The 13,413-nt window shown below is 40.2% G+C and overlaps 1 protein-coding gene across 3 annotated transcripts in view; it reads right to left on the bottom strand.

Annotated features, from left to right (window-relative positions):
- The window catches only part of TTC17 (tetratricopeptide repeat domain 17), a 97,662-nt gene that overhangs the window by 78,371 nt on the left and 5,878 nt on the right, over positions 1 to 13,413 (bottom strand). For all 3 annotated transcript variants that reach the window (XM_036029265.1, XM_028515205.2, XM_028515204.2), the window contains exon 2: positions 485 to 574. In XM_036029265.1, the coding sequence (XP_035885158.1) occupies positions 485 to 574 (90 nt within the window). The remainder of the gene's footprint in view (positions 1 to 484; positions 575 to 13,413) is intronic.

Genomic DNA, 13,413 nt, shown 5'->3' with positions numbered 1-13,413 from the left:
AACTTATACATGTGCCCTGGCTGGTATGGCTCAGTGGATTGCATGCTGGTCTGTGAAATGAAAGGTCGCTAGTACCCAGTCAGGGCACATGCCTGGGCTGTGAGCCGGGTCCCTAGCTGGGGGCTTAAGAGAGGTTTCTCTGCCTCTTTCCCCCTTCCTTCTTCTCTCTCTCTTTAAACAACAACAACAACAACAACAACAACAACAACAAAAGGAACACTTATACATGGAAACTTAGTTCAAGGATATATAATGAGTTAAGAACCAGGCATAAAACCTAGAGTAGGGTAGCCTGTTTCTCTTATTATTGCTCAAAAGTTACTCTAATTAGATGTTATTTTTAAAAACATGCCTTAAAAGTAGTAAATTCCTATAAAAGTCAAAGAATCAGGCTTAAGTAATATGTTTAATTTTTCTTTGAATACAGTAGCTCCCATGAAATACACCAAGCTTTAGCTGCATACCACATGCCCAGGTGCCTCACCTCCAATTCTTTGAGGTAGTTAACTGTTGTTTCTTGTCTCATTAGTATGACTAAGTCATGGGGATGCTTCAAGTTCATTGGTGAATCCACCTGCAAGCAAGCATGCAATAAACAAATGAAGCTCAGATTTCATTAACATTTGTTTCGAGTCACAAAGTTTTCTTTAATATACTCTAAACTACTGTTCAATCTCCATTACAATCAGTGTTAGGTGCTCAGTAAAACTCAAGGGGTACTTTAAAACTGATCACATAAGTTTCAGCAAAGAGAATGGCAGGCTCAATAGCTGTCCCTTGAACTCCGACTTGAAAGGGCAAGCTTTTGAAGTAAACATTCTGACTTGACTGGTCATATTAAAAATATTTAACAAGGTAAGTATTTGGCAATGAATGATTAAGTAAATTCTTTAAAAGATATTTCACACCTGTAATAATAAAAAGGGATTATCTTGTCTTAATGGCACATTCCGTATCTCAACGAATTTGCAAGCAGTAAAAGAGAAACACTTACAGGACCGATTTTTGAAAGCTGTAATTGAAAGATAATATAAATAACCTTGAGACTTACTATTTACAACTCATCTTCTCTGGGTCATAAGCAAGCAATTATGTGGTTGAAGTAGAAAAAATGAACCCTTGTATGCTGAGAGCAGGCTTATAAATTTATTCTGTTTTGGAGAGTCATTTGACAACATACATAAAAATGTTAAAAGTGTATACCCTTTGACCTGGAAATAGAAACTCTAGGAAACTCTCCTATTGTCATTCTTAAACAAGCAGGCAGGTATATACAAGGATGCTCTCCATCACACTTTTATCTGGGGGGTGGGGGGAGGAGGAAGCAACCTAAGTCCATAGGGAACAGTGAAATCCATGATCCAATGGAAGGGCGTATAGAAAGCTAGATCTACTGTCATGCAAAGATGTTAACCATGTATCGTTGACTAAAAACAATAAAGAATATTAAGTATACTATGATTTTTAAGAGAAATTATATGTGTATATTTTTATAGATGAAGGCATACATGTCTGTGTATGCACAAAACTAAGCTGGTTTACAATGGTGTCTTTTGGAAAGTGGGATAAAGAGGAAGCATACATTCATGCTTTTACACTACACACTTGTATATTTTTTCATTGTTCGTGATGTACACACAACACATTTATAAAGAAAAACAATTCACACTTACACACACAGAGTTTTTGAATTTCAGAAGAATCTAAGACACAGGCCTTGGTACCTAAGGGATAAAATGAAGTTCCTGCTATCTCATAGTGTCTGATTGCCAAATTACATGCCAGCCCAACAGGAAGTTCCACTTTTCGAAGAAACTACCTTTTTGTAACCTCTAAGAAATTGACATCGGCTCAACTAATTGATTTTACCAGCTAACTTTTTAGGTGCAGACACCTTGACAAATATAAGAGGCCATTAAAAATTATTTTAAAAGGAGGGAATAAGAACAGTATGAAAAAAGGTTAGCTTTAATAATATACACTGAAACACATGGATAATGTTGAGTGACTACAAATAAAACTTAATGTGCCTTTGCTCATTGTACCTTCTTGCGGATGCCAGAGGGAAGAAACGCTAGTCCTGAATAACTTCCACTTAGACTTTCATTGCAATGATCTGAACTACATCATTATCATTATCATTATCTAGTCATATAATTTTCACCTCCCATAGCATTTAAGAGGAGATCACTTCACTGCTCCCTGGCCTTCCCACTATATTGGAATTTACATTAAAACTGGATTCTAAATTTAAAAGGCACTAAAGAGATAACAACAGCAAGGCCTATTCATGGCCACTTGAGCTGTAAATCTCTACCAAACAATCACACCTAGCAAAGGCCTACAAGCAAAATGTTAGGTTTATCTCAGTAAGAGGTGGACAATTTTGCTTCTCTTTTCAATAGTAGTTGAACACATTCCCAAAAGGCATATGTGGGCGGGGCCGGGAAAGCTACTACAGTAAACTGAATATGGACCAGTTTTAACTCAAACCCATCAATCTTTTTTTTACAAGATGATACATCATTTGCGATACAGGACACCAAATTTTTTACAGGAAAAAATGTAAAACCTACAGCCAGTGGCTAGAGTATAAAAGAACTATACATAAGGAAACCAAAGAAAAGTCTGCTTACTTTGCAAATTTGTCCATTTCTCAACAGGTAACTATTTAGTACATGACTTTACGTAAATATTTTTCACTGAGGATTTTTAGAAAAAAATTGGGGGAGGGGAATGAAAGTGGGAGCATGATATTCCACAATACCTAACCAATCTAACTGCCGGACATTTGGAGAACTGCAAGAGGGATGACAGAATAAAACAAGTGAAGGTTTGTGTTAGAGAAATATTTAAAGTATATTAGTTTTAGATTAAAAAGATACTAGGTGACCAGGGCTCTATCATATTTGAAGAGTATGGGTTTGGCCAACATTCAAGGATGAGGAAATACTTTTCATTTCCTTGAAGCTTTTAGTTCAACAAAGACATAGCAGCTACAGGAGGATAGAGTGATGAGCGGAAGGAAGGAAGGGAGCTGACTGACTGACAGCTGTGTTTCTCTCTTTAAATGTCAGCAAACGGCATGGATCTCCGCCAGGTAAGGGTTGGCAGTACACGATTTACAGCGTGACATATATTTTTAATGAGGTATCCTCAAGTTCTTAAGTTTTAGGACAAGATAATTATCCTTGGCAAATGTCAATAAGCTCGAATTGCTCTCCTTTCAAACACCCCTCCTCAGAAGATTATAAATACCACAACATCCACTCAACCAATAAAAGTTTGTTAAGCCTATGAACCAGGCCCATTATGAGTCAACATTTGGGACCTATGTAGTCCTATTTTATATACATTGTGAAAAGGAATGATAATATGCCTTCAAAATCTTCAGAATTTAGAAGAGCTGGCTGTATGTTCAGGAGCAAAAGAGTGAATGAAATTAGAAGAGGTGATGGGAGATGATTTGGCTTTGGGTGGTGGGCATACGACCAATATACAGACCATGTATCATGGAGATGTACACTTAAAACCTATATGATCTTATTAACCAATGTTGCCCCAATAAACCAAGTAAAAAAAAAAAAAGACCATGATGCATACATGAGATCTCATAGCACTTCATGGCTTTTTCACAAGAGACAACCCTACAAACTTCCATTAATGTACAGCACAATAAAAAACACTTGTTATGACCAGAATCATTAAGAAAATGTGGAATTATTTTCAGTTGTTTCCACTTAAGCAGGAGAGACAGTATGAAATATATTTTAGGGCAAAATTTAAACTGCAGGGTAAAACTGACCAAGTATTTGGAACTTCGCTCTATGGAATTCTACTATGCAAAATGATTCATTCTCTAAGAGTTCCAGGTAAATAAAGTTTCCCTGTTACCGTAGCAATTTATTTTAATAGAAAAGTGACAAACCATGTAAGGCAATTCAATTTTATAAGTATATAATCCAATTACATATAACAGCAACAAGTATCTTACTCATATCAAGTTTATTTTCATATATTTCATTTGCTGCTGTCTCTAACCAAGGTAGTATTCATATGCACATCTCAGATGTATCTCTGTAAATGCAGTGGTAGCAGATGGAAATATCACTATAAGAGAGTAGTTACTTCACTGCCAAATTAGATAAAAGGTGAACATTTTAAATTTAAAATAACCAATCTAAGGATATAAACATATTCGAATCATAGAAAAGCAAGTTGTTGTCAATCACTTTCCACTGGTCCTTTATGACAAAAAATTGAACATTTCTATTGTAACATTAATCCCATTCCTCATATGTAACTTATTCTTCACACATGGTGAACGATTCTACATACTATTCTTCAAAAATGTTATTCAAATGAGTACATGAAATCGAATGAGTACATGACAGCAATATTAACGGGGACTCACTCTTTTCCCAACAGCGGTTTGAAACTGATGAGTGAAATCTTACACTGTGCCACACTCATTTAAAAAAATTTCCCTTTAAGTTAGAAACTAGGGATGGAATATTGTACATCTTTTATTCAGAATTTTAGATTATTAAAATTCAATATGATGGAAATATGATGGAAAACATAAATAAAAATCTTCAAAGCAACCAATATTTCACCTCTACCTTCAATGATCCCAACTCAGTAGGCAGGTACAGTTTTTGCTATGCAGTATCTGCAATCCCCATCTTGCGCCAAAAGCACCTGCCTTGCTTGGCTGGAAGCAACATTCCTCAAAGGGAAACCCTGCTCAATGGCAACTATTTCTGAGATGGAACATTACTTAACTAAGTGGTCAGTGGGTACTAAAAAGACTCTAATCCAGAACATTTGTTTGAGCTTTTGGGGACAATTCAGCTTTTATCCTCCGGGGACCTGAGAATGTGGTTAAAGAAGTGGAGGAATGAAGACAGAGAAAAACCTATCCTGGTTGCACTGGTTGAGCTCTTGATCAAACTGTATCTGTAGCACTTAGAATCTGTTCAAACATTCCAATGAAAGTTTTCAATACAGAAGGTCTTTGATACTATTTATTAAGGTCCTCAACCTAATTTTCTTGAGACCCTCTGCCTGGGGTATCTGCTTACCCCGTCGCTCTGTTGAGATCCTCAGTGCCTTTGCACAGGCTAATTCCTCTGCTCAGATTGCCCTTCTGTCCCTGTGCTTTTGGGGAAGGCCAACTGACTTGGCTCATATAACACGAGGCCATATTTTGTGGGGCCATTCTTCTCTTGAAGTCCCGTAGTACTTTATGCACACCTCCTTAACAGCATTATTACACTGTTTAACTACTGTATGTCTGTCTTTCCAAAAATGTTTTTAATTTCTTTTCCAATCCTCAGTACTTAATAAGCTTTCAGGTACATGCTTGGCACTTAATACACTGTTGACTGTTGGATGCAATGTCTGATGTCACAGGCGTTAGATGCTCCATCTCCATCTCTGACGGCATCGCCACTCACTAATGGTTATCTGGAAGGGACGTGAAGTTACTAAGTCCTTGACGGCTCTATGACTAGCTGCAGGTGGCCTTAAGCAAATCACCATTCCTTCCTGAGCCTGCATTTCCTCAACTGTAAACTGAGGGGACCCAGCCCACTGGTTTCTGAAGTTCACTATAATTTTCAAATTCTATCTATATGAGAGTTAAACTCTCATAAAAACATCATGTTTTTACCAGCCTAATCTACACCACTGAAATAATCCGATATTCAAATGAATTAAAATCATTCTTTTAATCTGCCAGATGTTTGTCTTTGCTCAAGGTAGGGGCGATTTCCAAAGCTAGAGTTAAAATTTTCTTTTAAACTGTTGATTTGTTCAATAAACCAAGGCTCCAATTAGCAGTGGTTAGTTATTTCTGAGGAGTTAAATTGTTAATAGTATTTTAGGCAAAGATAGCCCTCCCTGCTTTTATGCCATTTAATTCTAACACAGTTTAACTTAAAAAACCTTTTTTTCTGATCGTAAGCTAAATATAGCTTATTGAAAAACAGACACATTATAGACAATATAAAGAGACTGAGCCCTGGCTGGTGTGGCTCAGTGGATTGAGTGCCAGCCTGTGAACCAGTGGGTCACTGGTTCATTTCCAGGTCAGGCTGCATGCCTGGGTTGCAGGCTGGGTCCCTGGTGGGGGGCACAAAGGAGACAGCCACATGTTGATGTTTCTCTCCCTTTTTTTCTCCCTCCTTTCCCCTGTCTCTAAAAAGAAATAAATAAAATAATTTTTTAAAAAAAGAAACTGAAATTACTTGAAATTTCATTTTCAGAGGTATCTGCTGATACACACACACACACACACACACACACAATGTCAGAATAACTTCTTTGCAGGTATACATATATAACTACCTGTCTAGATAAGTATTTTTACAAAAATGGAATAATATATGTACTATATTGTATCCTTCCCTTCTCCATTATTCTCTAAATTTTATCAGATTTCTTCCCCAGTAAATATAGGTCTGCCGCATCATATTTAGTGGTTAACACTGTATTTATTTACCAGACTCCTCATTTGCCTAAAAATTGGGTTTTTAGTTATTCTCTCTCTTTAACAACATTGTGGTTAATATCCTCATACTTAAATTTTTTGGATAGCTGTGCAATTATTTCCTTTCCAGAAAGAGAATTGTAGGTTAATATACTGCACTGTAAAATTTGTATTTTTTGTTAGCTTTTCTCTGGAATAGTTGAATCAGCTGCAATTCCTAACAACAGTCACTGAGTTTCCACACACTTTCAGGAACAGAGTAGTAAGGGGAAACACATTTTTAATCTCTTCGTTGGCCATATGTATTTTTTCTTTTGTATACCTATAAAAAACCTTCCTCACTGCCTCCCTTTAAACCCATCTGACATTTTATACATCCGTATTTCACGAGTGGTGGCCTGTAGGTAGTTGGACTCTGGGTGACTGTGAAAAAAGTTGAAAGCTCAGTCTCTCGGACCCTGCTCGTTCCAGCCTGTGTGGTTCCCTCCGTACTCAGGCTGACAGCCCTCCCGCTATAGACCAGTCTACTCACCAGAGGAATTCTGCTTGGGGCCTGAGTGTTACAAAACAGCCCCGCCCACCTCCCTTCCCTTGACATAAAAGAAGCCCGAACCTTGTGCTTTCTTAAAATGGATCCGAGGAACCACCAAGGCTCCCATAGTCCTGGCTGGTGCCTTCTTAGTCAATAAACCTTTCTTATCTCCAAACTCTGACATTTTGAATTTTGCAGCATTGAGCACAGGGACTTTGGAGGGTAACAATTATTCTCTTCTTGTGTTTTCTTACTTTTTCTACAGGGGTCATGTTGTCAAAAAGAATCCTTAGAGCACTGTACAACATGTATTTTTTTTTTTTTTATGGAAAAACTGTAATGACAAGTGTAAGCTCAGGCCTGAGGAACAATTTTGTAGCTCTTGCTTGTCTATTCATAGAGAAAAAGTTTCTGTCGCAGATGTGGGGCCAGGCAACACACCTGAAAAAGGCAGTAGCTACTGTATGTTCTTGTTCCTCACGTCCCTCCCCTCAGATTTTTACCTCGAGCTTAAATCTAGTGCACTGCCATTTCCAATCCATGTCCACAGAACCCACACCTCTGTAACCCCCATCGGGCCAATACAGCGGCCAGGAACATGGGTTTTAGGGGGAGGGGATGAGAAACGCAGAAGAGTCTGTTGCCCACTTTGCATGCCACTCTCTCTTCAGGATTCCAGCCTAACCACCGTGGACTTGGACCTTCTTCCAGGTCTGGAGAAGTGCAAGTTCACAAAATACCAGTCCAGCCCCAGCTCTGGAGAGGGAAGTACACAGGCTCCTGCCTGTAACCATCCAAACCTTAACATGAATATAAACAGATCTTTCACTAGAGTCTAATGGTATAAGATCAATAAAACACTATTACAATGAACTGTTGGGATTTGGAAATATTTTTGTTAAAGATGACTTTTTTTTGCTCTTAGATTACTTAAGCAGTATATTAATGAGAAATCAAAAGCCAGTCTCAATGACCATATTTGTCGGACCAAGAGATGCACCCAGGTTTTAGAGGAGGAAAACAGGAAAAAAAATTTTGAAGCAAAAAATGTGGTAAAATATTTAATTACATAAATAACATGATATTTCACCAATGTAAATGTAAACAGAACTCAACAGCAGCATTAACAACCATTATTCCTCCCACATTTGGCGGGGGGGGGGGGGGGGGGGGGGGGGGGGCGGGGGGCCCGCGGGAGGAGAAGTATGTCTTATAGTCTAAAAACTACGGTATATAGGATACCAAGTCATCACAACTAAAAATTAAATAAACAAATGTACTGAATCTTGACCATCACCTTAATTTCTATGGCCTTATATCCCTATTTCTGAAAGTCTTACCCTCAATTAGATTTTACCTTTTTATTTTCATAGCTCATGGAAGACACAGTTGCATGTGCTTAGTCACATAAAACCATCTAGGTGTCTGACATACACAGCTATACTCTGGGGTTGGACATGGAGTGTTCTGGCCAATTTTGGGAGACTATTCATGTCAAATGACCACCATTTTCCTAACTGACAATCAAGTTATTCTTTTTCACTTTCAATATGAACAACTTCTAATAAAAGTGCTATTAGACACTATATTTTTCCCTCCAACCTGAGGCCATTTTTTTCATTGCTTTTAGAGAGAGAGGAAAGGGGAGGGTGGGAGGGAAGGAAACATCAAGTGGGTACACGCCCAGACCAGAGATCAAACCCGCAGCCTAGGTATGTGCCCTGACTGGGAGTCAAATCTGCACCCTTTCAGCAGCCGGGACTACGCCGCAACCAGCTTAAGCTGCACCGGCCACAACTAGATTACATTTTATGATTTATGTAACCAAGAACTATACAAATAACATATGAATACAGTGAACAATTTGCAAGTTTACAAGGAAAGAGAATAAAACACTGAATCAAGACACAAGAGCCATGGACATTTATCATTTGAATAGTCGTTATATTCTTGTAAACATATACAGAAACAATGTGGCTAAACAGTTGTAGTTGTGTTACATGTGACTCAGAAGTGACTCTCATTCCAGCAGCAAATGTTTACTAAATACAGAGTAATGTTCTGATAAATATGTCCATGTCCTAATCACCAGAATTTCTGAATATGTTAGGTTACACGGCAAAAGGAGATTTAGGTAACGGATGGAGTCAAGGTTGCTATTCAGATTATGTTAATTAGGATAGAGAATACAACCTGGATCATCAGCTGAGCCCGATGTAATCACAAGGATCCTTAAAAGTGGAATAGCTATGTCAATTTAAATCTTAAAAATTAAAAGTATTTAAAAAATAAATGAAAGCAGTCAGCTCAATAACAACAGCAAAAGTAGACTAGGGAAGCCAGAGAGAGAGATGTGCTTAGGGAAAAATGGTCAGAGAGATGCCATGTTGCTGGCTTTGAAGATGTAACAGAAAGAGCCAAGAGGCAAGGAATGTGGGTGGCACCCAGAAAAGGCCAGGAAATGGACTCTTCCCAGAATCTCCAGAAAGAAATATAATGCTGCTGTCCCCTTGATTTTTGCCCAGTGAAATACAAGTTGGAGTTCTAACCCACTGACCTGTAAGATAATACATTTGTGTTGTTTTACGCCACTCAGTGAGTGACTTTTAACAGCAGCATTAAAAACTAGTATAAGTACCCACTAAGTATCAGAAATAATACTGGACAGAACGGTGATTAGTAGAATAGGCGACAGCTTTAACATTCTTATTTAGATGGCAGCTGTGGACTGAGCTGAGTCTTCCTGAAGTGTGTACGGTGAAGCTCTAACCCCCAACATGAGGGTAGTGGGGAATGAGCCTTTGGGAGGTAATTCAGTTTGGATGAGGTCCCGAGGTTGGGGCCCTCATGATGGGATTAGTGCCCTTATAAAAGGAGATACCAGAGAGCTTGCTTTCTTGTTCTCGCTGCCATGGGACAGCAAGAATACACCGTCTGCAAGCCAGAAAGAGAGCCTCATGGGAATCTGACTGTGCTGGTCTCGGACTTCCAGCCTCCAAAACTGTAGGAAAATAAACTTCTGTTGCTCAAACCACCCAGTGGATGGGGTTTTGTTATAATAGCCCACTACTGAGGCAGACTTGTTAATCAAATACTAGAATGGGACACGAAAACCAGTGTCAGGTGTTGACGCTTAGTAACTCCATCACTCCTCAGGTGATGGCAAACTCAGCAACTAAGAAATTACTTGTTATTCATGCAAGCAATTGCTGCTCTTGAATAAAGTTCAACTTGATTATTCATCAGATAAAACCGTAGTATCAGCTGTGGGAGGAAAAAACCCATGTTGACTAGTTTCTTTTACTGTAATCCTAACAAGTATGAAATGAGCATTAATTAACAAAGGCTTAAGGTTTGTATGACGGTAACAAATCCAAACTGGAGGCCACAACACTTGAGTGGAGGGCAACGGGTGGAATAAGTGGTCTTCCATGAGAACTGGATTATGAACAAGGGTTTTACATATTCCACACACTGTCAGGCATTTTCAAACACTCCTGATGCTGTCCCTTAGGCGGACAATTTAGCGATATCTCAGGAAATGAAACACAATGCACTGTCAGCAGCAGGGAGCGAGGAGAACAGTGTGGAGGCCACTGCTCAGTCTCAGGAGGGGGATGAAGAGAGTCTGGACCAGGTTTGCAGAAGTAGAGGTAGAAAAACATGGCTTCATTCAGGACACATTTTGGAAATAGAGTTAATCAATTATTGATAGGTTGGGTATGAGATATGAGAGAAAGAAGAGTTGAGGAAAGAGTTTTGGAGCTGAACAATTTAGTTGCAGTATGTTGGGGTGGAAAATCAAGAGTTCAGTTTAGGACATAATGTACTTGGGTTTTTTTGTTTTGTTTTGTTTTTTAAGAGAACCTAATTTTTATTTACTTAAAAAGATTTTATTTTTAGAGATAGGGGAAGGGAGGGAGGAAGAGAGGGAGAGAAACATCAAGATGTAAGAAACACATTGATTGGTTGCCTCTCGCATGCCCCCAACCAGGGACCTAGCCCACAATCCAGGCATGAGCCCTGACTGGGAATCGAACCTGCAACTTTTCAGTTCATAGGCAGGTGCTCAGTCCACTGAACCACACTGGCCAGGCAGGACATAATGTATTTGTGATGTCTATTAGACAGCTAAGTGGAGATGTTGAGCAGACAACTGGATATATGAGCCTGGATTTCAGGGAGACTGCAGGTATGATTTTGGAGTCCTCAGAATAAACAGGGTCTGGCAGAACTAATGCCTGCTGGAGTGTGGCTGGTATGGTAATAATATGGATGTAATAATTTATAGTTTTAATTAGAACATTTCACCTGAAATGTCATATGGTATGCTTGAGTGTGATATTATGATGTTACAGAATTACATGCTTATGATTTTGTAATAAAAGATATTTTGTTATAAAAAAGGGGCATTATTTGTACTGGGCCCTGTATATGGTATTTTACACCATGAGACTGCATAAAATCATCTGGTGAGCAATGTATAGAGGGAAGAGAAGGGGCACACTAATATTTAAGACTTATGAAGAAAAGTGGGGGGGTGGTAATGGGAGGGAAGTGGGGAGGGTTGGTGGGTGGGCTGGGTTAGGAGTAAAAGGGGGAAAACTGTACTTGAACAATGATTAAAATTAAAAAAAAAAGAAAAGAAAAGTGGAATTCAGCAGAACAGAATGATGAGTCATGGCCAGGGACTTGGAAGCAAAAACCAGCAGTGTACATCCTGGAAGCCGTGTAAGAAAACAGTTCAATAAGGTAGGAGGGCAAGTGCTGGCTCGCTAAGAGGCTGAGATGACTCAGAACTGAGCACTGAACTTGGCAGTATGAAAGGCCCAGGTACCTCGACCAGAAATGTGGGGATAAAGACTGACGTGGGCTTAAGAGAGACCTATGCGAAGGCAGGGAAGGGAGTCTGTGCACACAAATAACTCCTTTGAGGTATCTGGCTGTGAAAGAGCCACCCACAGAGGACTTCATCAAGGAGTATAGCCGAGGGGCAGGTAGTGTTCACACCCTGCTCCCGACACTTGAGTGCAACGCTGTTCTGATTTCTGACCCGAGGCGCTGGCAAGCCCTCTGACTCCTCGCCGTCTGACTGTCTGCCTGCCTTCGGTTCACTCCACCAGTGCTTCCAGATGGGAACAACTGCTGAGCCCGAGGATGATCCTAACCCCCCTCAGCAGTGCAGCTGCCATTTCTCATCTTCTAATTCTTTTTTTTTTATACATACTCATTGACTTCAGAGAGAGAGAGAGAGGGAGGAAGGAAGGAAGTGAGGGAGGAAGGGAGAGGCAGAGGGGGAAGGAGTGGGGAGAAGGGGGTAGAGAGTGAAGAAGAGAGATCAACTGGTCGCCTCCCACACACGCCCGGACCAGGGCCTGAACCTGCATCCTAGACACGTGCTCTGGGAATGGAGCTCCCAACCTTCTGGCGTTCAGGACAACACTCCAGCCACCTGGCCAGGGCGCTTCCGGTTCTTATTTTCTGCTTTTCTTCTTTGTCTCTGTTTTCTTGTCTCTTGTTGCTTCTCCTACTTTTCAACATCTGAGCAATAAAGGTAACTTTGGGATACAACATCAGTGGCAAAGTGGATGACTTCTCTTACACACACAGCCTGATCACAGCAGATAGGCAAGAGCAGTCTCTGCAATCAGGGCTCTCCTCTCTGTGTACAGCACCGTTTCTGAAGGCCTCAGGGCTGAGTCCTGGAAGCCTGAGGCTTCCTTTCCACGGGCCTCCATGACTGACACATTCATGAGTATGGGAAGGACTTCATTCCGACAGTGGTAAATTCCTAAAAGGCAGGCACCTCTTCTCTCATGTCCTTACACCGTCCACTCAACAGACTCTATTGTAGCCGATGTAATTAAGCAGTGTGAGAGATGACAGAGCTGCCGAGAAGATGGGTATATCGATTTGCTTCAGGGAGGACAGGGTAGTCTAGTAGGGCTTTAACATAAGCAAACAGACACAACGCGGTATGGTAAAAGCTTTCATAAGGGAATACAGGATGCTCTGAAAGCACATGGAAAGAAAAGCTTGTTCAAATCCGGGCGTTACAGAAGTGTCTCTGTGAAAGTGATGTTTAAGTTGTGAAGAGTGTAAGTCAGCCAACTTGGGACATCCTGTGGGAAGAGTATGTGCAAAGGCCCAGAAGCAGATAGAACGGAGCATATTTGGGGACAAAGACAGAAGTTAAGTATGGCTGAGTGTGTATGTGTGTATACTCTGGAGTGAGGGTGGGGCACTCAAGGACGAGCAGAGAGAAAGCTAGAGAGAAGGAAGGGTCAGCATGAGATATGTTAAGGATTTTGGACCGTGTCCTGGGACAGGCACTGCACGATTAAAGGTAGTTTTCCTCGGGGAGGAAGAATAGGCAGAGGTGGAAGGG

The sequence above is a fragment of the Phyllostomus discolor genome, chromosome 6 (genome assembly GCF_004126475.2).
Source record: "Phyllostomus discolor isolate MPI-MPIP mPhyDis1 chromosome 6, mPhyDis1.pri.v3, whole genome shotgun sequence".
In the NCBI taxonomy this organism is placed as follows: Eukaryota; Metazoa; Chordata; class Mammalia; order Chiroptera; family Phyllostomidae; genus Phyllostomus; species Phyllostomus discolor.
Note: the sequence above shows the minus strand (reverse complement) of the source record. Positions and strands in the feature narration are given on the sequence as shown.